Below are 26805 nucleotides of genomic sequence, written 5' to 3' on the forward strand. Positions count from 1 at the left end.
AGAGGGGGAAGGAGGGAACAAGGAAGGAAGGAAGAAGCAAGGCTTACTGATGCTTGTTTATGCTCCCAGCACTGGACACAGAGAAGGGAAAACTATACATTCTAGGCCAGCCTGAGCTACATAGAAAGACTTTTTTTTTTTCTCAAAAAACCAAAGTAGGCTGGCAATAGAGGTCAGTTGATAAAAGTGTTTGCAAACATGAGGACCTGATTTTGATCCCTACACCAACACAAAAGCTGAACAGAGCACTATGGTGCACATGAGTAATTCCAGTGCGGGGCAAAGTGTCGGGGTGACCCATACGGCTTGTTTAGCCAAACAACCTAGTTGAATTGGTGAGCTCCAGGTTCAGTGAGACAGTGTCTCAAAAAACTAAGGTAAAAAGCAAGCAAAGACAACACCCAACATCCACACGTGCACACACAGGAGCATAGACATAAACACAAGCATAAACACACACACACACGCGCGCGCGCGCACACACACACACACACATACACACACACACACATATACACACACACACACACACACACAGGATAATGGTCGCAAACACACATGCACACACATATAAAAACCTTTAGGGTTAAAGTGAACTGACAATCAAGTAAACAGACATTCCAATAACCAGGAGGAAAAAAATCAGATCAAGTTAGTGTTATAGAAGACAGGAAAGCCATGAGCAGCGCCTGAGAGGTTCGGGAGGTGTATACAGATGGCAAGAGCCTCACAAGCAGATAGGTATCTTGGGTCACCTTTAAGACAGTATGAGTTTGGGAGCCAGACCTCAGGTAGGAGAAAGAGTAAAAGAGTGAGCTATGAGAACATGCAAGGTTCATATACAAGGGTCTTCACAGGGCTGGAGGACAGAAAGAACAGTAAGCTGGTGGGAACAAGAGTCAAACCAACAGCTCTCCCTTCTCTCCTTTTAAAGATCAGAAAAACTTGAGAAAAACGCATGAAATATCAAAATTACTCTCTGAAATACATAAACCATATTCTAAGTACAGGATGACCATTCCTAATCCAAAAATTTGAACTCTAAAATACTCCAAAATCTGAAACATGTTGAATGCCAGCATGATGTCACAATGGACAGCACCACATTGACATCATGTGATAAGCCAAAGTTATTAAAAATACTACACCCTCAGACTATGTCTATTCAGTACATATACTATGTATGAAATATAAGCAAAGTTTATGCCAGGACTCTCTACAAATCCACTATATATATTCTAGTATATCAAAACCCAAAACACATCTGGTCTCCAGGATTTCAGAAAAAGGATACCTGTGCTAACAGTTTGCTTCTAGTATAGTCTAAATGTTCATACCCCCTCAAAACCTGTACATGGCTGCCCTAACTCCTACTGTGACAATATTTGGAGGCAGGCCTTTGAAGGTAGCTAGTTAGAAGGGATGATGAGGATGAGACTCTTGTGACAACATTAGAAGATTCTCTCTTTCTCCAGACGGTCTGTGTGAAGGAGAGGAAGAGGGCAGTCACCTGCATCCTCACCAGCCTCACCTGTATGTATCAGACTTCCAGCTTCTAGAACCCTCAGAAAAACAACACTTCTGTGCTCTAAGTCACACAGCCAAGGCATTTCACTATGGCAGCACGTGTAGTCTAGGACAGCTTTTAAGGGGCATGGCTTATTCTTACATAGATTCCCTCATAGCCTACAGTAACAGTTCTTCATTACAGTATTAGAGATATGTTTGTCATCCCAGTACTCAGGAAGTTGACACAGAAGAGATGTGTTGAGTTTAAGAACAATCTGGATGGACTACAAACTGAATTCAAGGCCAGCCAGAGTGACATAGCAAGACTGTCTCACAATAACAACAAACCCAGGCACGATGGGGTATATACTCAAGAGATAGAGGCAGAGATCAGAAACTGAAGGCCAGATAGGGAGGGAGGGAGGGATGGATAGAGAGATACACACAATCGTGCACGCGCGTGTACACACACACACACACACACACACACACGTACACTGCCAAACATGTATTACAACAGAAAACTGAGCACACTAAAGCTACAGCTCAGAAAATATACTCAGACACAAGCAATAGACTCCAAAGGTACAGGGGACAAATAGAATGCTGACCAGGCTACACTGACAAGTTCTGCAAGAGAAGTCTCTACAAAGCAACCCTTTTGCTTTCCTCTCTAACAAGCACAGTCAATCTAACCCTCAAAGCAACTATAAGGATGAGAAAATGAGTTTGAAATTACTTGAGTGGCATCTGTACTGAGCACTCAACTAAAGAACTTTATCCAATAAAAGAGAATGTCCTCTCTCCACAGCTTGAAGTGGGCCGGTAACAAAACCCTTGCCGAGCAGAATGTCCCTGGTTGCTAGGACTCTACTTAGTCATACACCATCTCCAAACTTCCCTTGGCTACCTAGAGCATATTCTTCACCTACGCTAACTGCACAATCTCCACGCACATATTCAGAATGAGAGAGGATACAAAACATCTGCACGCTAGTCATCACACTTAACTCATGCCTCTGATGAAGACTTACTGGGAACTCATAGTTCAAGTCCTCCAACAACCACCAAAAAAGAGGTGTTTCAAGGGTTTTCACGGGACAGATGCACTGAGAAGCAGGCCTGCTCCCTAAGTACACTTAGATGCTTCTGTCACTACCAAGCCATGTCTGAACTAGTACAAAGCTCCTTGTTCTAAGAAAAACATTAGTACAGTACTTTCTGTCAGATTCCTAAATTATTACTCCTCGTCCAACATGAACAAGCTCCTACACACAGCAAAATCTAGAAAAACAGTGAACAGGGTGAACCTCAACACTGAAATGGCTACTAGGAAGAATGGAGATGCATAGATAATGTTCACATTCCTCGGCAGAAAAAAGACAGGAAGCACCTTAGCTACAACAGAAACACAGACTATCAAATGCTACTTTAGAGGAAAGAAAAGCATAAACTCGATCTGTCACGAGGCCTGGCAAACATTTCCTTTTGACTACACAACAGAGAAAAGCATATGAGCATGTACCTAACGCAAGCATGACTGCTTCAGAACCGAGCTCTAAGGGTCCATGGTACTAAGTCCTACGGCAGGCATCAAGTTCTCGATGTCCTCGGGAAGTATGGACAATTAATTCCAAACATTTTCCTCCTCATATTGGGCCAAGGAAGACCAGAGCCTTCTGAGTAAACTTCTCTGTGAGAGAAGACTTCATCAGCTCAGTCTTCAGCGAAAGGTTTTAGTCTTGCTCCGGACAACACCTTATCTCCTTACTCGCTTGCCTTACTAGCTAACTAGGGTGTGCGGGTGCAGGCAAGTCATTCCAGCACTCAGGAAGCATGTTTGAGGTCAGCTGAACTACACAATATGTTCAGAACAGTCTGGGGTTGCACAATAAAACCATGTTCCAAAAGGCTTAAAAAAAAAATGAGGAAAAGCTCCATGAACTTCATAAACAGTCTGCTGTATTTATGAAGCCTGGAAATTCTCCATTTTCATCATGTGCTAGAAAAGCTCATCATTCAGATTAAACTTACTGTTTATGACAATTATTGTTAAAGGTTTTGAAATATTCCTATTAAGAGTAAGTCTCAGTGAAACTTCCAGAATGCAAAAATATTTTAGGCCTGAAAATAAAATACTTAAAAAATTTTGCAATTAGGGATACATTTTACAAGAACGACTTTTCTGGGTGATAAACCAATTAAAAATTAATAAACAAAAGATAAAACAAAAAACTTCAAAGAACTGCTAATACACATAAATGATGTCATTTCCTTTAAGAATAGGAAATGACTGATCTGCTTAAATTCTACTTAATTCAAAGCCTGTGGATAAGACCAGAGTGGCAGCCAGTAATTCAAAGCCCATCATTGTTATTCAGGGAGACTGACCGCATTTTCCTAAGATAAACAAGGAGAAAATAGGTAACACAGCCTATTCTTAACCTACCATGTTAGTTCCTAGTCATCTTAAAATTCCACATCACAGCCACATCGAACCCCAGGCTCCCTTTCCCTGCAGGAAATCATGCCATGCAGAGCAGACAAGAAAGGCTGCAGTTACCAAAAACAAAATGAGACAGCATGAAGCAAGCTGCAGAGGTGCAAGGCCACAATAGCTACATCAGCTTACCATAGATCTCGGATCTACTCTCCTCTGAACTAGACTTTGTCTTCTTGGAGGAGCTATCTGCACAAGAGCGGGAGAAAAGGAGAGATATAGAAAATATGGAGACCAATGTAAGGGGGAAATTTCATGGGGATAAAAGAACGAGTCATGATCAAGTTAAATCGTGCAAACATGAAGTATGAACATCACAGATGACAGCATTTAGAACAGTCATGAACAGCACAGGTAATGAATGACATATTTACAGATTATGGAAGAAAAGAGTGCAATAAAAATACAAACAAAACAACAGGTGAATGGTCTACACATTGTATCATCTGATAACTGTAGAGATGAAGACAGCACTGAAAGCTACCCTCGGCTCCTCCAGAAGGGTGCGGTCCCTGTGGAAATGGGCATGTCACACACAAGCATACAGAATATATCTTACAAAACTAATAAGACTATTGCAGTGAAACTTGTGGCCATCACTAAAGACAATAACTAGCTATAGAAATAACTAAGAACCTCTGGCCCAGGGCCTGGATCCTGGGTATCAGAAGTGCAGCACTCTCTCTTCAGGAGGACCTGTGACATGTTACTGCTCCCACCACATCCAAAGCCATCTATCTAATCTATTAATTTCTTTTTTTTTTTTTCTTTTTTCCGGAGCTGGGGACCGAACCCAGGGCCTTGCTTTACCACTGAGCTAAATCCCCAACCCCCTATTAATTTCTTTGTCACAATACAAGATGCAAAGAAAATTATTCATTGCTTACTTCCTAGTTTTTCTTCTTAAATGCCCAAAATACTTGTTCGAAATTAAAATAAAACTATTCTAAAAGTATGAAATATTTCAATTATTCACAGAAAAATATTCTATTAAATATTTAAAATTACATTTCTAAGTAAAAATGTCTTTAAGAGGGTTGGGGATTTAGCTCAGTGGTAGAGCGCTTGCCTAGCAAGCGCAAGGCCCTGGGTTTGGTCCCCAGCTCCGAAAAAAAGAAAAAAAAGAAAAAAATGTCTTTAAGAGATGTAGTTATCTATCTCAGATTAGTGTGTTGTTTATTTTTTGTCACAGGGACACACAACTAAACAAAATAATACTTGCTCAAAGAATATACATAAATATCTTTAAAAAAAAAACCTAGGGGTTGGGGATTTGGCTCAGTGGTAGAGCACTTGCCTAGCAAGCGCAAGGCCCTGGGTTTGGTCCCCAGCTCCGGAAAAAAAGAAGAAAAAAAAAAAAAAAAACAAAAAAACCCTAGAATGCACAATCTACAAAGCAAACAGTGAGATTACATGGGGAAAGGAAAAGGCAGCAGAATTCAATCTTGTGCACAAAATTAAGAATATAAATTGTATCTGCCGACATGCAAATCCTCAAGAAAATCAGCATAATGGAGGCTGAGACCAGCGAGTTCAGAGTACTTGACTGAAGAAGGGGAAGGATCTCTGCTAACCACTGTGGCACATGCCTAGAATCCCAGCACTTGAGGAGCTGAAACAGGAGGATCATAAACTTAAGGTCAGCCTGAGCTACAGAGGAAAACTCTGTCTTGTACCTTCTTTTTTTTTTTTTTAAAGGAGGTGGGTAGGGAAGACGAGATAGTGGATTTATATTCATTTTTTATTCAAAATGCAGTAATCATAAATTTTTTGAGTTGCACTGCAGCTAATCAATTCCCAATCACAGCTGAGTTTTAAGTGAATACAGAAGTTCCCAATGGTCAATATCCTTCATTTAATGACACACTAGTACTTGTACCATGATTCATCCTGATCCTAAGACCTCAGTGTACCCTCAATCTCCAGTCAGGGCATCTCTATTTCTCCGATTCTCACCAGTCCTACAGAAATGGCTCAGGGATGTGTTAAGTATGCACTCCTTCCTGCTGACTCTGGCGATACTGTACAACCGCAAGGTATGAGAGGGGAAGGGATAACCTGGGGGTGTCTCAAGTCACATCAGTCCTATGAGTCAGACATCCTTAAAAGAACAAGAGAATTTTACCTGTGGGGTCAAAATCATGTGATGTGCTGCGTTCGACTTTCTGTTTCTTATCTGTTGGTGACTCTCGGTTCAAAATACTTCCATGCCTAAGTTAAAACAATCAAATATTTACTATTAAAAATCATAACAATAAAACCTCATATAAAAATCACACCAATGAACCTGTTTACATTGATGTGTGTGTGTGTGTGTGTGTGTGTGTGTGTGTGTGTACACATCTGTGTGTGTAGGTACCCATGAAGGTCAGACAGTATAAAGCCTCTTGCAATCAGTGTTACAGGAGACAGTGAGCTGTCCACATGTGTGCCATGGAGAACAAACTCTGGCCCTCTGCAAGAGCAGCAAACGCTCCTAACTACTGCGCCGTCTCTCCAGGAACCAACCAGACAAACAAAAACAAAAAAGGAAATAGGTTTGTTTTCCATAACATAACCCTCTATTTTTTTCAGAGTTCTAAAATTCAACTTATGCCATATATACTATGCAATCTATGTTCTTGGTTATAAAAGGGCATCAAGCAGTAAAAGTAGTATTCAATAATAAAGTTAATTTTATTCTTAAAAACAGCTGCCCATAGTTTACTGATTTTTATAGTTCTATCTAATAAGACAACAGTGCCCCAAAGAATTCAACATACTCCCTAACATTATATACACTATAGTCAAACTGAAATCATTACAGAAATATAACATATATAAAAACAAACCTAGGTAGGCAAGACTCGCCTTCATAGGGTTGAAGCCTTAGCCAGACACCTCTGGGCCCAAAATGATACCAGAATTATTGTTTTCACTAAGATTTAACGAATCGCAAGCATCAGATGATGGCTGGGCAATTAAAAAGCAAGAATAAGCTGTGATGCACACACTTGTAGCTAACTGAAGGTTAGAATTATTAGGAATGGTATCTTAGCATTCTAAATAACATTTATAATAATTAAGGAGAGAGAACAACAGATGCTAAGACACGAGTGCTAGGGACTCTCAGAATGTTGTGTGACAGACACAGGTACAAAAAAAAACTAAATACTTTCTATATTTTTTTCTTTACTGTCTTAAAATAACTAAGACTAAATCCACACAAAGTTCATTTAAAGGAGACAACAGGCAGTCACGTGACAACACATACCCAAACTAACAACCCATTTGCACCTCCCCAAGCAACTCACAATTCAAAACAGTCACAGATTTTAAAATTAAATTTCTTCATAGGGAGTGACCTTAAAGTGTCAATTTGAATAAACTTTTTAAATGCTTACATTAAAAACACTGAAAATATTATCAAAACAAGGTTGTCTTCCAGAAAAAATATGCAACACCTGTTGTATTTGAAATCTGTGAAGCATTATGAAAGTTTGTACTACTTAAATCCACACTCTCAAAAACCACAAAAATCCCCATAATTTCAAAGGAATGCTTCTAATTAAAGTTTAACGCCAACTTCCGTATAAAAGCAACCGAACAACTTACCTTATAGGTTTTTTGAGGGGAAACCTGAAACAAAGGAAAACAAAAACAGATATTTGTATTAATTTAACTTGTAAAGATTCTGTTACTACAGCTACTGACTGTGCTAAGCCAGAAGGCACCACAGTCTACGGCTGACTTTCCCAAAGCAAGACAACAACGGGGTCAGAGGTCCTGCTATGTTCTTCAAAGCTCACTCTCATTTATTTTTAGCTTTCATAACAGAAACTCTGGAAAAAAATACCTTCAGAGTAAATGCCAGCTACTAAAAATATGTTCCTCAAGTAGAAAACAAAGTGTACGTTTTGCTTTGCTTTGTCCTTCTGGGGTTCCCTGGTGTTGTCCCCATGTTGTCCCTTTTTAAGTATCGTAGCTGGTCATGGTGACAGAAGCCCTCCTTTAGCTTGGGAGGCAGAGCCAGGAAGCGTCCAAGTACAAGGCTAGTGTGGACCATGAAACAAGTCCTGGGACAGCCTGGGCTACAGAGTTTTCCTTAAGAAAAGGGAGTGGGAGGAAGGATTTGATTTTTCTGTTTGGTGTTTATTTGCAAGTAGAGGGAGCTGAGACAAGGGTCTCCTTACAGAACCAGGTTATCCTCAAAGCCATGATTCTTCTGCTTTGACCTCCATGATGCTGGGATAAAGGTCTACATGACCACCCCTAGCCAGAGAGGCTTCTTGGTGAGAATTAGATGCTACATAAATAACTGAAATCCGTTTACCATGGAGGCAGTTTGACTGCCAAATAAACCCTAATAGACAAGTGGAATTACAAATTCACTTTAACTCTTATTTATATCAAACTGAAACACAGAAAAGGCCAAAGCATCTACAAGCCTGTAATAAGGGACGGTATGATTCCATGGGAGACAGTGGCAAGTGGGAAGGGGTCTGTTCTAGAGAACAGGAGATGCCAAAAGACAGCCCAGGAGTGATGGTCCTATGTCGCCTGACAGACTGGCAGAGACAGACTCTGAACGGACTGCCTGCTAAGGACAAGGCCTTCAGTCCATCAACCGAAAGAAACCCTTTAGTTCTTTGAGCTACAGAGCCCCAGAAGAACAAAAGAAACCAAAATGTGCCCGTTGTTCGCCTATCAACCACAGTCACCCCAAGCAATGCTCTGACTGTCGGATCTGCAGCATTCGGCGGACTCTGGCAAAGAATTCTAGAACTTTCCAGCGGCATGACTGTTAAGATTTCTGGGTTGTTTTCTCTTACAAGAAAATGGGAATGATGGAAGGGGCAGAAATGAAGGGAGGAGCAAAAGGGCAAGGACAACGCAGGGTGATATCACCATCGCTTACTTACAGTCACAAAGCACAGAAGAGACTCGCGCGTTCTTTCACATTTCTTTAAATGATTCATTTTCAGTTTATGTGCATTGCTGTTTTGCCTGCATGTATGTCTGTGTGAATGTGTCAGATCCACTGGAACTGGAGTTACAGACAACGGCAAGCTGCCACGTGGGTGCTGGGAATTGAGCCCAGGTCCTCTGGAAGAGCAGCCAGCACTCAAACACTGAGCCATCTCTCTGGCTCCAAAATTCTCACAACTTCTAAAATCACAGCAGTTTTTCTCTAATTACCAAGTTCTATTTAAAGCAAACAAGGCAGATGGTCCTGTGCTCTCTAAGAAGCCAGGCTGAGCAAACCATCAGGGCAAGCCAGTACACAGCACTCCAGCATGGCACAGCTGCCTTCATGCCCTGTTTGAGTTCCTGCCCTGACTATTGCCAGTGATGGACTACTATGGTGTGGGCCTCTAAGCTCAAATAAACCCTTTCCTAGCAACAGAAACCCTAAGACACTGGGTTTACCTTAACTGTTCTAAGTACCAAAAGAATCACAGGGAAGGAAGGAACCTTTAATTCTGAAGTCTTAGGAGACAGAAAAGCAGTTAGTTCATGGAGACTCCCTTTCAAATCACAGAGCACTGAAAGACCCCATTCATCTGGTGCTGCACTTACCACTTGAATACCCGGCCAGTTAACTGCCACCATACCTATACAAGCTCAGCTGGAAAGACAAAGACTTGACCAAAACTCCCAGGAAAGGAATCCAGGGAGCCAGGAAATTACAAACTCAGCTCCAATGTACTCTAAAGAAGTTTGCAGTTTCCAGGATTTAAAGCAGTACGATTCTACCTATGTCCTATAGAGAAATAAAACCCTTTTTGTAGGCCGAACTCTGTAAGTAGAACCCTAATGGAATAAAGACTGTATAGATCCCACGTTTCATACTTAGATTTTTTTAATTACAAAGGAAATACATCATAAATAAGATGTTTGCCTACATAACCTTTAATTTAGTTACACCTTAGGTGGTTAAGCATATTTTTATAAATACATGAAATTTAAGAGGTTATGTGAATATAAAAGCTATTATCATTATGATTAAAAGTGAGGGCAGGTGTGCACAGAACTGTATGTGGACACCTGTGTGCAGAGCTCGGGGTGAGGACATCGGGTGTCCTGCTCCACAACCGTGAGCCTTACTCCTCTGAGACAGGACCTTTCGTGGAATCCAAGCTACACTGGCAGCTACCAGGCCCCTCAGTGACTTTCCTGTCTCTGCCCTAACCCAATATAGGCCATGGACACAGGCATGCCGGCCATACCTGTATTTTTACTTAATTGCTAAGATCTGAACTCAGAACACTTTCAATGAGCCATTTCTTCAGCTCAATTACATCTTTTACAAATATACTTCCCAAGTCCATAGAAAGCACTTTATCATTTTCTACTAAGAAAACTATTTTTCATTAAAATACTTTTAAAAGAGTGTTGGTTTTGTAGTAAGAAATTTGTCTTTGAGTCTAATGTCAAATGTTAATAAGTTCTCAGTCAGAATTTACCTACGAAACCATTTTTGTGTGAAATATAAATCTCGACTTTCAAACTATCATGTGGGGAGACCCTCCAATTTTATGGGAAAGGGGAGAGATTTCTTACATTATAAGAAACATAAGAAATTAGCATCATAATACTGTTTCATACTTATTCCTACAAAGTTATTTATTTAATTTCTCCATATACATAGAAAAAGAGACAGACGGACGGACACACACAGGAGGGGAGCACAAGCACACTTTGGGTATCTCAATCACTCTCCATTTCATGTACTGAGACAGTCTCTCTCCCCAGTTCCAGTGAATCTAGTTGACTAGCTTAGGTGGGGGATCCTTTGTCTCTGCCTTTGGAAATCAGGGATTACAGGGGACTTTATGCCTACGTGGTTTTTTATCTTATTCTGGTAACTGGGGTTCCAGTCCTTCTACTCACACAAGCTATCTCCCCAGATGTGTATGATCCTGTTTTACTCTCAACAGAGAAATTGTAGGGGAAGGAGACTTAAAAATGCAAAATATATTAAAATATACTGTCATCAGGAATAATGGCTCTACACAGCACTAAATTCATAGCATGCAGGGGAAAACGCTTTTACAATTCTAGCACTCCTCCTACACATCCCAGAACTGTGAACTGCTGCTGACAAAACCTAGTTCAGTAGACATGTCTCATGCTTCTCATCTCAATGCACTGGGCCTGAGGCAGCGGGTTCACAGCCACCTAAGACCAGCCTAGCCTACAAGTGAGTTCTCTGATCACAAAGACTGCAGAGTGAGTCTGTCGCAAAACAACAAAGACAAAACACCAAAACAAGACTTATTTGAAATGCACAGACCACTACTTCTATTTTCTCTTAAAAAAGCTTAAAGAAGCTTAAAAAAAAAAGGAGCTTATTCTAATACACTTTATACATTAAGACTACATAAGCTAACAGAACTAAACAAATTACTATATTATATACTAATATCAAATAATAATCAAGAGACTCTTACTCCCAAGTTACTGAGGAATGAGACTGTCTCCTACCCAAGATGTAAAGTTTCCTATGAACCTTTATGAGATTTTCTACTCTGTAACACCATGGAACAATTTCTTTTTCTTATATATGGACTTTACATATAGTACAAAAGTTCTTTTATGAAAATTCAAGCAACTAAACATATCACCTGGTAGCTTCCATCAAGCTGGGCGTGGTGACACATGCCACTGTAATCCCAGCTAATTGGGAGCCTGACTTGGATCATTTGAACCCAGGAATTTAAGCCCAGCCCAGGAATCATTGGCTGGTAGTCAGTCAGTCAGTCTGTCTGTCTGTCTGTCTGTCTGTCTCTCTCTCTCTCTCTCTCTCTCTCTCTCTCTAAACAAACAAATAAGACATTAACATATTTTACACCTTTAAACATTTCATTACAGCACTGGCTTTAGTCTATGCTGTAAGACCCTTAGGGTTTGGCTCATGAGAGGTCTATTGAGAATGAAGAATAGAGAGAAGGCTCTAAGCTCCCCTTACATCAGAATGGCTTGGTTTTTATTTCAGATGGAGCTTCCAAATAAAAATCTGAAAAAGAGAGCTCTAACTACTTTTCCTTTCATTACTGGGGACTGTACCCCACATAATTCTTTATAACTGCAAAATATCTACTCTATAATATGGCTGCTTAGCTAACTTACTCCATTTCTTTTGTTAATCTTTAGGCTACGTATAGGTTTTCAGCCCAGGGACAACACTATAACAAATACTTAACTCCAGATGAACTCATTAACAGGAAGGAGCGCACATGGGAGTCTAGAGATAAAGGCAGTGCGAGTACTAAACAAACAGAAGAGGAAGGACACAGACTCCTCTGACTGCATTAATGCCATGCAGCCATCTGTGTTTAACCTTAGTGGAAAGGGACAGCAGCAGGAACTTCCTAACAATAGCTCTTATAAGACAAATAAGCAGATAGCATTACTTTGCTGCCCAAGTACTGTATATGATGCGAGAGACTACCTGCTTGTTTAAAGCAAAATAAACAAACCAAGAAAGCACTCGACAGCAGTCACAAGTTAGACGGGACACAAACTGGTAAGTAACAAACACGGAACACTGTCAGACGAAAGTGCAGTTTACTAATGCTCTCAATATCTCAGGAGAGTAAATGATAATGTTTCTTAGGAATTCGGTAAAAAGAATTAGGTGAAAAGTCTTGGTTTGACTGAACTAAAGGCGAAATGCTACAACGTTTAAGAAGTCATTACATTTGAAGTTGTTATTTTTGTTGTAGGTTGAATGTGTGCCTCAAAGACACTCCGATCTCCTAAGCCCTGTCTCTCTGAGCATGCCCCAACTTAGAAGCTGGGTCTTTACATACATTTTGTTACCTTCCAAGAAGAAATCTTTACTTAACCCAAAGTCACAAAAGCTTTCTTTGTATTTTTTTCCTGATCATTTCTTAATTTTTACTTTTAGATATAGTGTGCTTTATACAGTTTTGCAGGAGACATTATGTTTACCTGTTTACATGTGGGCAGCCCACTCTTATAGCACACTGCAGACAATGCCCTCTGCTGAACTGCCTTTGGACTGCCACTGAAAATCAGTCATCCATCTATGCACTGGGTACTGTGGAAGACGGGTAAGGGAAATGTCTATTTCATCACCTAACCGAGGAAGATGCACTTCCTTACCTCCTAAGGGGTACAGGGTACCAACAGGTTATGTCTGTGAATGTTATACTAATGTTGGTCGGTATGTTAAAGTGATATCTTCCAGGCTTCTCCCTGCAAAGCTATTGCTTTTAAAACAGAAATCCTACCCTGGTAGTAGTGGTGTATGTCTTTAATCCCTGCTCTTGGGAGGCAGAGGCATGAAGATTTCTGTGTGTTTCGAGCCCAGCCTGCTCTACAGAGCAAATTCCAGGATAGCCAAGACTTAAAGTAAAATAAAATAAAAAATCATTAAAAACTCAAACCTGGGTCAGTAAAGTGACTCAGAAGGTAAAGAACTTGCAGCAAAAGCTGACAGCTTGAGTCTGATTCCAAGAACCCACATTACGGTGGAAGAAGAGCCAATTTTACAAACTTGTCCTCTGACCTCCACACAGGACCCTACGACTCATTCTTATATTCATATTCCCCTCCCTCTCCCCCACAATAATAATGTCTGAAAAACTCAAAGCCTTGTAATTTTAATCTAACCCCTATTAGGAGTTGAAGGTATTAAGCTCCATTTCCCAAACAAAAAGAAATCCACATGCTCTGGAATTTTCTGGAAGAGCTGTGTTTCAGTGTTCTCCCATCTATCAAATGTGGACTCTGCATGTTTACTTTATACTCTGAGATAAAATCCAATACTGCAATGTTTATTTCCGTGTTCAAGTTGCTCTAGCTTAAGCCACTGAGCTCTTTCAGGCTGGCACTTACGTTACTGGGACATGCCCCTCCCTTCTGTACTTTGAGTACTTCTTCATTCCTGGCACAACATGGTACTCTAGGCTCCTTAGCACACTAGAAATACAAGGACATTTTCCTACCACAGCTTTGTAAAGCAGGGAATTAAAAATATAGATGAGGGGGCTGGAGAGATGGCTCACTGACTGCTCTTCCAGAGGTCCTGAGTTCAATTTCCAGGAACCACATGGTGGCTCACAACCATCTGTAATGAGATCTCATGCCCTCTTCTGCTATGTCTGAAGACAGCGACAGTGTACTCACATACATAAAATAGATAAATAAATCTTTAAAAAAATATAAATGAAATATAGATGTTTTCTGCCTTTTTATGTAATATGATTGTTACGTGCTTTCACATTACATAATTACGATTTAGAAAATTCCAAACCACATTTCATTCAAGCTGGCATCAAGCTATTCCTGATGTCCCTCCTGTCCTTTTCATAGCTGTAGTGGTGTCACCTTTCATTCCTGTTACTGGTAACGCTTGACTTCTCTAGTCCTGGTCCACCTAGCAGCGAGTCTAGCTAAGTAGCTAAAGGTTTAACATTTTAGTAATCTTCTCAAAAGAGCCAACTGCTGGGTTAACACTGTTATTTTACTGTTTTCTCCTTCATGGACCCCTGCTCCAATCTTTATTGTTTTTCCTCTATGCTTTGGACTTGGTTGGCTCTTCTTTGTCTTTGTTTTTTCTAGATTTTAATATAGATGTTGGTGCTATTGATTTCAGACATTTCTTTTCTAATATATTTTTTATGTCCGTAAAGTTCTACTGACGCTTCAATGTGAACCTCCAAATTCTGATGCGCTGTGTCCACACATTTCCCTCTTCATGTCTTCTTTGACCTGTGCGTTATTTTAGAATTGTGCTGCTTAATCTCCAAATATTCATTTATACCTTATTTATGATCAGACAGCATACTCGGTATAGCCTGCATCCACTTACTTTACTGTGCTTCTTCACTGAAAGACGGTCTATCTTCACAAATGCTCCGTATGCCCACACAAGACTAAAAAGGTGTATTATGCTCTTAGCTGAAGTACTACCAAAATTTACAAGTAGATCAAACTGGCAAATAGTGTTAAGTATTCTACACCCTTACTGGGTTTTATTTTTACCTGTTATGAAAGAGTACTGAAATCACTGTCATGACAATGATTGTGAATTTGTTTGTCCTTAAATTTATACTGTTTAGTTTTCGTGAATTTTGAAGTTCTTTTATTGAGGCATAAAAGGCCAGAAATGTGGGGAAGTTTTGCTTTTGTTTTTAATAAGATCTTGAACATTTTACAAACCTTTACCAGCTAAGCAGGCATTCTACCACTGATATATGCCTTTGTTCTTTGTGTTTTAATTTTTTTAATTTTATTTTTTATTTGATTTTGGGGGTTTTTTGTTTGTATTTTTGGGTTTTTTTCTATAGACCAGGCTGGCCTAAATTCCTGCCTCTGCCTCCCAAGTGCTGAGATTAAAGGTATGTCTGGCTCAATTTTTAAATTTTGAGACGGTTTATCTAAATTACTCAGCCTTCCAATTAACTGAGACTTCATGTAATACTTTGCTGGGCTTCTTTTTAAACTGATCTTTTATCATTATGAAACAGTTTTCTTAAACTCAACATAGTAGATTACATCGTTAATCTTAGCACTCAGAAGGCAAGAGCAGGAGGATCAGGAATTCAAGGCTTTCTTTGGCTGCACAATGAGTTCCAGGCCAGCTGTGGCTACAACATATTTTATAAAAAGACTAGGAGCAGGGTGGCAGGGAGGTAATGCCACTAAAATGCCTACCACTAGAGCATGAGGACCTGGTGAGAAAGTCAGGGTAGCACATATTTGTAATGCCAACAGTGGGCAGGTAGAGAAAGGCAGTTTCCTGGAACTCAACAATGAGTAAGCCTAGACAGTCCACTTGGCCTGCTAGCATCAGGCCAACAGAAGACCCTGTCTCAAAAGACAAAATGGATGACACCTTAGGAAGGACACACAGGGCTGATCATTAGCTTTCATATGCACAGTGCACGTATGTTGCTGGAATAACCCTCAACACACAGAAGAGGGGCTACTTTACCATTAGTAACATTCTACACTCACAAATCTACTTTACAATGGTGCTATGTCATTTCAGCTTTATTTTTATTACTGTTAGCATGGTGTGCCTTTAACTTCAAACCATGTCTACTTTAAGATGTGTTTCTTTTTTTTAAAGATTTATTTATTTATTGTATATAAGCACACTGTAGCGGTCTTCAGACACACCAGAAGAGGGCATCAGATCCCATTACAGATGGTTGTGAGCCACCATGTGTTTGCTGGGATTTGAACTCAGGACCTCTGGAAGAGCAGTCAGTGCTCTTAACCACTGAGCCATCTCTCCAGCCCAAGATGTGTTTCTTAAAGGCAGCACACAGTTGGGCTTTGCTCGTTCATGTAATCTTTGACTTCTGCCTCAATTGTTTTATGGCTTGAGAGAAGGGACTCTGGGTCTCACACGTTGAGCAAGTGCTGTACCACTGAGCTAGGCTTAAGCCAACTTTTTTTAGGATGGGATCTTATTCACAGTAGCCCATGTCGATCTGAAATTCATGACCCACCCACTTTAGCCTCTACAATGTTCAAATTACAGGTATACACTACCTCATTCCTTTAACTGGCTTTGTTTTGTTTTGGTTTTTTTGGAGATTGCTGATATAGACAGATTTAAGCCTAATCATCATCCCATTGGGTTTCTCAGTTGTTTCCAACTGTCTCTTCCTTCTACTGGATTACATTATTTAAACCAATTAACTAACAAAATAATTTTATATTCTATTAACTCATCCCTTCCCATATTTTAAATTATTTGAAAGATTATTCCATGCATTTGATTTTACAGCCTAATTAATCAGCATAGTTATGAGAAAACACTTAACAACTTGACATATCTTTTCTATGTAAATTTATTCATTCAATACATTTTCTTTGAGAACAGAGGATGTAAGGTTTTCTTGACCCTGGAAATCTTAGTCTTCCTTTGAAAGAACTCTAAGTTTATCTAATGGTTACTAGTGTCCTCAAAGGCCAGTGACAAAGGGCAGCAGATCCAGCTGTAGCAACAACCTTTGGCCTAATGGCAGTGCCATTCTCTGGTGAGTAAGCTGACTGCACAGACAGAAGTAATGAGAATAGAACAAAATAAAGTTCACAGGAGGTGCACATGAAAGAAACTTCCTTCCTCTTGAGAGGACTGTGTGGCACATCTCTTCCTGACACATCTCTTCCTTACCCACTAGTATGTGACCATGACTGAATGGAGTCATTCTGCTTATTCAAAGACCTAATGGTGCATGACTTAAGACACTGTAAGGTAAGACACTGGAAGCCATGAGGTGATCTAGGGCCACAGAAGTAGCTGTGGGTAACGAAAATAACTAAGACAAATGTCTGCAAGAATAAGCAACTTTGTGTATTTGAAAACTACCATGTCCACTGGGGCCTGAGTGTAGAGAATGGCCCAGGGAGTAGTACTGAGATGTCGTCAACAATCAGCAGAAACCAATAATACAAGACATCTATTCATGACCTAAGACAGCTAGAACATTTTAATCATAATCTGATTTATGTTTAAAAGAACACTCTAGTAAGGCATGGTGACAAACACCTAAAATCCCAGCAATCAAGAGGCTGAGGATAGCAAGACTCTGCCAAAAATTAAACAGGAGGGGCTAGACAAATGGCTCAGTGGTTAAGAGCACGGGCTGCTCTTCCAGAGGACCTTGGTTCAATTTCCAGGACTCACTGCACCTCACCACTGTCTGTAATCCAGTTCCAAGTAAATCGACACCCTCACATAGACATACATGCAAGCAAAACACCAATGCACATAAAATAAAAAAAAAAATCACTGTTTAAAAAATTAAACATGTAAGTGGGGTGGATATGCAGAAAATATATACATGCACGGAATTTTCAACTACTAAAATAAATGTTATTTTAATTAAATAAAATAAAAGGCAGCTGTTTCTCTGGTCTTTAAAATATTTTTAAAAAAATGAATAAACCTTCACATTCCACAAACTGAGCGCTAAGAAAGGCAAGTTTAATTGTGCTTATAGTAACAGTGTATTTCATCCCAAAAAGCAAATACTTAAGAAGCATGTAACAGGTAGAAAGAAAACAAACAAAGTGTACAATGTTAATGTGTAGCCCCTCAAACAAGAATTCTCCATTACCCTTTGGGTTCTTTGAGATAAGGTCTCTCCCTGCAGCCCAGGCTGACCTAAAACACTGTGTATCCCAGGACAGTCAAAAATGCATGTGATCCTTCTGCCTTACTAGGTTCAGCTGCCTCTACACTAACACTACTATTTTATTCACGAAAAAGAAACTATCGATGTAGGAGCTGCTAAACTTAAAAATCTACCTCTTTCTAAATGGAGATTTTCAGGTATAGCATGGCTGAGAGACATCTGTAACTCAGAACTGCAGCACAGCCATTAGTCACTGCCCAGGCAAGGGCTTCTGCCCTCTTCCAACACAAGTATTTGGATTTTTCCAAGAGCTGATGTCAGGGCTTTTCACAGAGACAGAACAGCATTTACAGGCCAGAGAAGGAAAAAGGGTTTCCCCAGTAGCTATGGTCAATGTGTCCTTTGTACTGCTCCTCTGCCAAAGCCAAAAGACCCTACTAGATAAAGCTATTCAGTCCTGGGGCGGGAGGGCTACAATTCCACCCCGGACGGTTGAAGGATTGTGACTGGCCAAACTTAACGATTACAAGATTCACTTTTCCAGCAGTGCTGAAACCAGAATTCTAACAGAGCAACCATCAGAACAGATGTTTCTTAATTCATTCAAGAAAAATATCATATACTGAATTTCTCTCTCTCCTCCTCCTCCTCCTCTGTGTGTGTGGGTGCTTATAAGGTATTCATGTAATTCTACATAGTTTCAAAGAAAAGATAAGCCAACATAATATGGTTATAAACAGAGTCTGCTTCTTCCAATCCTAAACATTCAGTGGAGAATTCAGTTTATATCTATGTGCCGTGTGGGCGATCTGCCAGCTGTTCATGTAAGGGTCACGTAAGGGGTCACGTTGCCACCTGAGCAGCAGCTACCTCTTCATAAACGTGCGTTCCATTCCAGAGAAAGATGGAGGCAAGCGAGAAGCAAGTCTACAGCAGTAGTGTTCCTCAGCACGAAAAAGCAGACTCACTTCAAGAACGGACATGACTATAACCTCCGGTCACTAGCTAGGAAGTGTACTTGCCATGTCTGTTTGGCATCTACCCCAAGGAGGATGTGGTACACTCTAAGCCAGAATCGGATTGCTACACATGAGGATCACAGACCTGAAATGCAGATCCCACTCTCCCTGGACTTGGTAGGTAATACCAGGCGCTTAAGAGAAAGAACACAGAAAAGACTCTACTGCAGAGATTCAGAACTCACAGACCCAGATTTAGGACGTTGCTGGAAGTAAAAATGGAGAAGATGTGAAAAGACAAAGCAACTGTCACTGATCACAACACAGAAACAATGACCTCAAGTGTGCTGTTATTTGAACAATGACAGAAAAATGAAAATGCTAAGAATAGCAGCCAACACTGCTCAGCACATGCTAACAGCCGTTGTAGCGGCATTACACCCATTACCTCACTGAATTTTCAGCAAACACCATTATTATACATATTTTGTGGCTAAGAAAAGTACTGCATAGAAAGATTAAGGGGCTTGTCTACAGTCAGACAGAAACTGATGTGTAAACTCAGGATTTATAGCTAGCTCTAGACTCTGATTTTAAATGTTTTTATTTTACTTTTTATAGGTGTTCTGCCTGTGTTGTATCTGTGTACCACGTGTGCCTGGTGCCCACAGGTCAAAAAGGGGCATCAGATCACCAGAACTGGAGTTACAGAGCACCCATAATGTGGGTTCTGGGAATTGAACCTGGATCCTCTACAAAAGAGCATCAAGTGCTCATAACCCCTGAGCCCACTCTCCACCCCTAGACTCTTATTTTTAACCACTGCTTAACAGGAATTGTTTTAAACATTTTAAATTTATTTATGTGTGCATGTTTGCCCACATATACATATGTGTTCCACATGTGTGGAGGTCAGAAGAAAGCATCAGATCCCCTGAAATTGGAGTTATGGATAGTTATAAACCACCACAGGGATGCTAGGAAGTTCTCTGCAAGAGGATCTGGTAAGCCATCTTTCTTCACCACTAAGCCATATTTCCCTCCCCTTAACAGGATTTTTTTAAAGTCAAAAATGCACTAAACAGCTAGCAAGATAGCTCAGCAGGGAAGGGTACTTCCAACCAAACTGACAACTCAAGTTTAATACCCAGGATTCAAACAGTGGGTGAACTAATTGTCCTCGGACCTTCACACATATGGTACATGTTACAACCTCTCTTTCAAGACTAAATTAAAAAATGCATATTTTTAAAAAATTAACACACTAGAGAAAAATTCCAAAAAACACAAAATAGTGTGCCCAAGAAATAGACACAAACCATAAGCATGATGTGAGTATGGCCAGTTGCTAACTTACAATGATTTAAGAGTGTTTTGACTGGTAGTAGTGACCCAAGCCTTCAATCCCTGCTTATCCTTGCTTTCGGGAGACAGATGGTCTCTGAAGGTTGAGGCCAGCTTGGTCAGCAGAGGCTGCAGAGAAACCCTGTAGCTTGTGATTCTCCTGCCTCAGTCTTGAATGCTGAAATTACAGGTGTGTGTCACTATTCCCAGGTGACATAAGAAATCTTTAAAAAAAAATAAGCACTCACAGCAAGCCTTCCTAGGTGGGGAAGGGAGAACTAAAGATAAAATCCTTACAGTAGGAAACTAAAATATCACATTTCTGCACACAGTAGGCACTAACACATGGATTTTTCTTCTTAAGGAGGATGCGGAGAGATGCCTCGGGTGAAAGAGCCTGGCCCCAAGCATGAAACTTGAGTTCAGTCTCAAAACACCCACGGTAGAAGGAAGAGCTGACTCCCACAGCTGTCCTGGGACCTCCATTTGCACTCTGTAGCATGCTTGCCCCACCCTTCATCCACACACATGGTATATCCAATCAGTTGATCAATCAATCAATCAATCAATAAGAGAGAGAGAGAGAGAGAGAGAGAGAGAGAGTGTGTGTGTGTGTGTGTGTGTGTGTGTGTGTTTTAAAGGAAAATATTTCTTCCTATCTCACCCACACACTGGAAGCAAGTTCTAAGGCAACAGGGTCCTAGTCAGTGCTACACCCTTGCAAAGTGCTAGACAGAACAGACACTCAATAAATGTTTGTGTAAGAACAGACCCCAGTCACGGTCAACCTACCTGTCTTCAGTTCCAAACAATCCTCTTCTAGACACTCACTTAGATTTACCATTGGCATCAAGTTCAACAGACCTAAAAATATTTACTTTGACCCCCCACAAAATTGCTTTTCTGCCTTAACAAATGAACGTCCATCCATACAGATGGTCTAGTAAGAATCTAGAATCTGGGCTAAAGAGATAGTTCAGTGGTTAAGAGCACTGGCTGCTCTTGCAAAGAACCCAGATTCAATTCCTAGCATCTACATTACAGCTTACAATTATCTGTAATCCCAGGGATGAGTGGATTTTCTGGCTTCCACAGACAATGAAGGCATCCATACATGTAACAAACACACACACACACACACGCGCGCGCGCGCGCACGCACACTTCTTTTGTTTTTAAATTAGAAATTTGGAAGCCATAAATGTCATCAACCTCTCCCTCTGCCCTCAACTGTATCCACCTATCAGGTAGCCATTTCTGAGCATTTCTTACAGAGTCAGAAGTACACGTATGAACATAATGTCTCTGTTTCTGTGGTGTTTGTATCTCTCACTGCATTCAAATGCTTTGTCACTAGCCAATACCTCCAATTCATCTTCTTCTGACCTTCTCCATTGCTAGCTTAGAGTGAGTCACTCTGCCAGGCCTGGCTGGTGCCTGCAATGACAGGTTTTCCAGTCTTGCACACAACATCCTTTCCTGTTGAGCACCTTTAGACTTTCAAACCACAAATGGCCCCTTCCATTAAAATTCCTTCAATCATTTTCCATTACACAGGGGGGTGGAGGACATCCAAACACCAAACATGACATATGAGGGTAAATGAGGCATTGCTTACCTCTAACCTCAGTTAAATTGATACTCTAGTGGCCTTCAGTAAGACTCGTAGGGACCTTCCCTAGAAAGTGATGTCTTACATACTGTTCAATGTGAAGCTGTCTCGTCACCAACATAACTTCTGAGATCTTTTCTTAATGTCTGCTACCTCAGAAAACCTCTGCCTTTTCTCTGATCCCCCAAATTCTATTTACTCATGTTCTTATAATATATTCAGACCTATACAACAACTACTGCATAGCACAAGAAATACTAAAACTGGGGGCTAAGGCTTTGGAGAATGTGTAGGCATGAGGGCCTGCGTTCAGATCCCGAACACACATGTAAAAGACAAGTGTAGCAGCATGTCCCTGTAACTCTAGAACTGAGGGGTGGAGACAGGCAATCTCAGAATTCCGTAGCCTACCAGCTAACCTAGTCAAAACACAGCCCAAAGTTCACGGAAAGGTCCTGTCTCAAAAAGACAAGAAGGAAAAGAAATCACCCAACACCAACTCTGGACTCTGGCCTATACAAACCTACACACACACACACACACACACACACACACACACACACACCACGCACACACACAACTTCTAGGTAAATTTGTGCTCCTGCAAATGTGAGTTACCTTAATAATGAAGGCATGTAGAACAGGGTGGGAGAAAACATTCCAAATCATATCTGGTTGTGGCTTTCATTAGAATCTATAATGAACAACCCAATGATAAGACTCTTAAAAGCGGGCTGGAGAGATGGTTCAGCGGTTAAGAGCATCCGACTGCTCTTCCAGAGGTCATGAGTTCAATTCCCAGCAACCACATGGTGGCTCACAACCATCTGTAAAGAGATCCGATGCCCTTTTCTGGTGTATCTGAAGACAGCTACAGTGTACTTATATATAATAAATAAATAAATCTTTAAAAAAAAAAAACTCTTAAAAGCAAGATTTGAAGAGACAATTCACAAAAAGTATGGGATAGCACATTAAAGGATATCCAATATTGGTAGACATCGGTGGATACAAAATCCTGTAGCATGCCACCGCAGGCCCACTACAGTGGCTGAGAGGAAGGACTGCTCACTCCAAGGATCAGAAGCAACTAATCCTGCTGGTCAGAGTGCGGCACAGCACAGTTAATTCAAAAACATTTCTCACTGGGCTAAAATATGCACTAGCCACACCAGCCATGTAGTCCATCCTGAAGAAATGAGAACTTTCGTCCATACAAGGACAAGCAAGAATGTTGAAAGTAAACCTAATAGTCTAAGACTGGTAAATACTATGTCCATCAACAGCTGAATGAGTAAGCTGTAGTATATCTCCAGCCATGACTCAGCAAGGAAAAGACATGGACTACTGAGGCACCACAGAGACAGTTAATGATAATTAGAAATAATTACAAACAGAATAAACTAGCCAAACAAAACATCACAAACCATATCGTGTGAGACCATTTATGTGAAACGCATGCAAACTAACCCAGTGTGGCATAAAACAGACAAGTGAAAGGCATGGAGAGAGGGACTGCAAGAAAAAGCATAAGAAAACTATTATTTATATTCAGGCTTTTTGAGATAGGGTTTCACTTTATACCCCAGGCTGGCCCAGACTGGTCTTTAACTCATGATCTTCTTTCCTCAGTCTCCTGAGCGCTAGGATTACGAGCCAGAGCTTACCCACTAGCTGTATTTATTTTCTTGACTGCAATGATAGTTTTCCAGTTACATACAGGTATCAAAGCCTATCAAGGTGTACAACTTAAATATACACAGCTTAGGGCTGGAGAGAGACTTCAGTCAGGTAAGTGCTTGCCATGTGAAAATGGGAACCTAAGTTTGGTCTCCAAATCCATATAAAAAGCCAGGCATGTCAGACTGTGCTTGGAATCCCAGTACTGGGAAGAAAAGGACAGGTGGATCTGTAGGGCCTGCTAGCTAGCCAGCCTGGCCTAATTGGCAAGCCCCAGGTCCTGCCTAGTAAGAGGCCCTATCTTAAAACACTAGTGGAAGCCTTCCAAGGAAAGGCACACCAAGTTCATCTCTGCATCCTGAGCCATATGCATACACATGCAAACATGTGCACACATGCTCACACACGCATACACACATACCTCTCTGCATACAAACATTTAAAGCTTATTATACATTAATTATATTTCGACAAAGCTTTTAGACTCTAAAAGTAAAACTAAATGTTTACCCATAAAGCCAGGTGCAATGATACAAATAAAATTCCGGCATTTAGGATGTTAAGGGACAAAAGGACTCCCCAGGTTAAAGGCCAGATGCACAACATGAGATACTTTCTTAAAGATAAAGGCTACAAGGAGGCCGGAGAGATTGCTCAGCAATTAAGAACACTTGTTGATCTTGGAGAGTATCCAGGTTCGGTTCCCAGGACCCACATGGTGGCTCATGACCATCTGTAACTCCAGTTCCAGTGCTCTCTTTTGACCTTGAGAACTGCATGCACATGGTACACACATACACACATGCACACGCACACCCGAATGTATGCAGGCATGTAAAACACCAATACCCATAAAGTTAAAATAAATAAATTCTTACAAAATAAAAAATAAACACTTCTTGGCTGGAAAAATGAACGGCTCAGTCAGTGAGGTGCATGCCAGGCAAGGAAGAAGGCTAAGCTCAGATCCCCAGCACCCACACAAAATCATTGAACTGATTAATTATTAAAACGAATTTAATTTTAAGTCAGGGGTAAGTAATGCTGTGCTCTGCTCCCTGAGTTGGAGCACAGGAAGAGTCAGGCTAAGCTTGCTGAGCAGCCAATCAAAACTTAGTCCAGGGGTCACAAAAAGGCCCTGTCTCAAGACAGGAGGAACGTAGGGCTGGGGAACAACTCAGAAGTGCAGAGGTAGCCATGAAAGTGCAAGGACAAGATGAGCTCTTCAGCATCCATGTAGTGTTGGGTGGGTGTGGTGCCCCACCTGTAATCTTGCTCATCAAGAGCTTAGACTAGCTGAATACGTGAGCTCTGGGTGCCCTCGCCTCAATACATGCAGTGAAAAGGGACTCAGCCAGACCTCTAACATCGAGCCCTGACCTGCACGTGCACCCGCAAATGTGCACACCAAACAAACACACAGATCGAATAGTGGAGAGCTCAACAGTGGGGGATACCTAAGTCTATCTTTAGCCTCCACACTAAACACATGTGCAAGCATGTGTACTCCTACATACAAACACACAGATATGTGGACTACATGTACACAAAAAATTAAGTAATTATAGAACCCCTTGTCCATAAACATTGTTATAATTTATAAAATGTAAAGGACTCAGTGGTCTGAACATTTTTCTCCCTGTTATAAATTTTAGACTATTCATATTTTTGCATGGGAAATTCCAACAATTTAAGACTACCTGACTAAACTTGTCCTGTAACTTTCTTCTTTTAAGATTTTTAGACATATAAATTCCTTGAAGGATCACGGTATAGTTAGATGAATGTCAGCCCCAAGAAAACCTTTTGTCATCTGGGGCTGAGTCAGTCACTTGTTCTCCCTAGACACTGTCGTTCCTTCTTCCTTCATTCACCCGCTCAGAAAGTTAATTGAAGACAGCACACAATGTGTAGCCAGTCAGGCAACATCCAGGCCCTTACCATCTCCCAGGAAGAAAGGGAAAAGGCAACCAAGACATAATAATGCTCTTAATGGATAAATGAAAATTCTGCATGGCAAGTTAGAAAGTTATACACATTCTAGATGTCCCTTCACACCATAAAGTCATGGCTATGAAGAATCAGTAAGGAAGCTAAATGTAACAGTAATGGAAACCCTCAACAGGCTGACTTCACAAGCCATACAGGAGAATGAAATGTCAGAGCGGAGACGTAAGCCAAGTCCAGTCCTTACCCTACACCGCTAAGCAGTGGCTCAACTGCTCAGTTTTTGACAGACTACAATCCCTATCTCTTAGTAACTCCTTTTTTGTGATATCAATAATTTCAAGAAAATATTTTAATCTGCTATGATGCAAACAGTGAGAAGATGTTTTGGAGTCTAACTGGCCTTTATGTCATTATTTTTTAGTTACTAACTTATTTGTCTAAAAAATTTCTCATCTATAAAAAGAGATGAGATATAAACTACTGCTATACATAAAGCATGGTAAGAGATGAGGATAATAAAACACCTACATGTCAGTATACAAATACTGCTTATTATATTCATGCACCAAAAAGGGTGCATCATATGCATGTTTCTTTATTCTTCTATTTAATTATAAACCTATATACATTTAAAGTTCGAGGTATAATGTAAATGCCCAAGGAGAATGTTAATTCCCAACACTTCTGAGGAGTCAGTCTCCCAAATGTAACAAATCATAAGGGAACTCATGTCACTGTGAAAAAGACAAGCAAATGAATGGAAAGCTTCACCATATGCTCCGGTGTGAGTCTAATCTGTCTATAAAGAAATCTGCAGTATTAAACATTTCAGAGTCATACAGTATAGCCCTAGGTCTTTCTGTCTACAAGAAAATAACTTCTAACATGACCAACACCTTCAGAAGAAAAAAAAGACCTATGCTGGGGAAATCTCTCAATGGTGAAATGCTCATCTTGCATGCAAGAGGTTCTGGGTTCAAATACTAGTCAGACCCTAAAAAACAAAACCATTTCCAGCACTTGTATTTCTCACACTGAGGTCCCTGCCCCAGCCCTCAGACATCACTGGAGGGGACGGAGAACAACACCACGTCAATGCCCCACAACAGCTCAGCAACAGCTTTACCATCAGAGTCAACATTTTAGC

The 26805-nt window shown here is 40.6% G+C and overlaps 1 protein-coding gene across 2 annotated transcripts in view; it reads right to left on the reverse strand.

The window, feature by feature from the left end:
* Positions 1 to 26805, reverse strand: part of Arhgef12 (Rho guanine nucleotide exchange factor 12) — a 125939-nt gene that overhangs the window by 64653 nt on the left and 34481 nt on the right. The window contains 3 exon segments of one of the 2 annotated variants that reach the window (NM_001013246.2): positions 4142 to 4198; positions 6135 to 6220; positions 7604 to 7627. In NM_001013246.2, the coding sequence (NP_001013264.2) occupies positions 4142 to 4198; positions 6135 to 6220; positions 7604 to 7627 (167 nt within the window). 2 annotated transcript variants of the gene reach the window in all.

The sequence above is a fragment of the Rattus norvegicus genome, chromosome 8 (genome assembly GCF_021556685.1).
Source record: "Rattus norvegicus strain SHRSP/BbbUtx chromosome 8, alternate assembly SHRSP_T2T, whole genome shotgun sequence".
NCBI classification, from domain to species: Eukaryota; Metazoa; Chordata; class Mammalia; order Rodentia; family Muridae; genus Rattus; species Rattus norvegicus.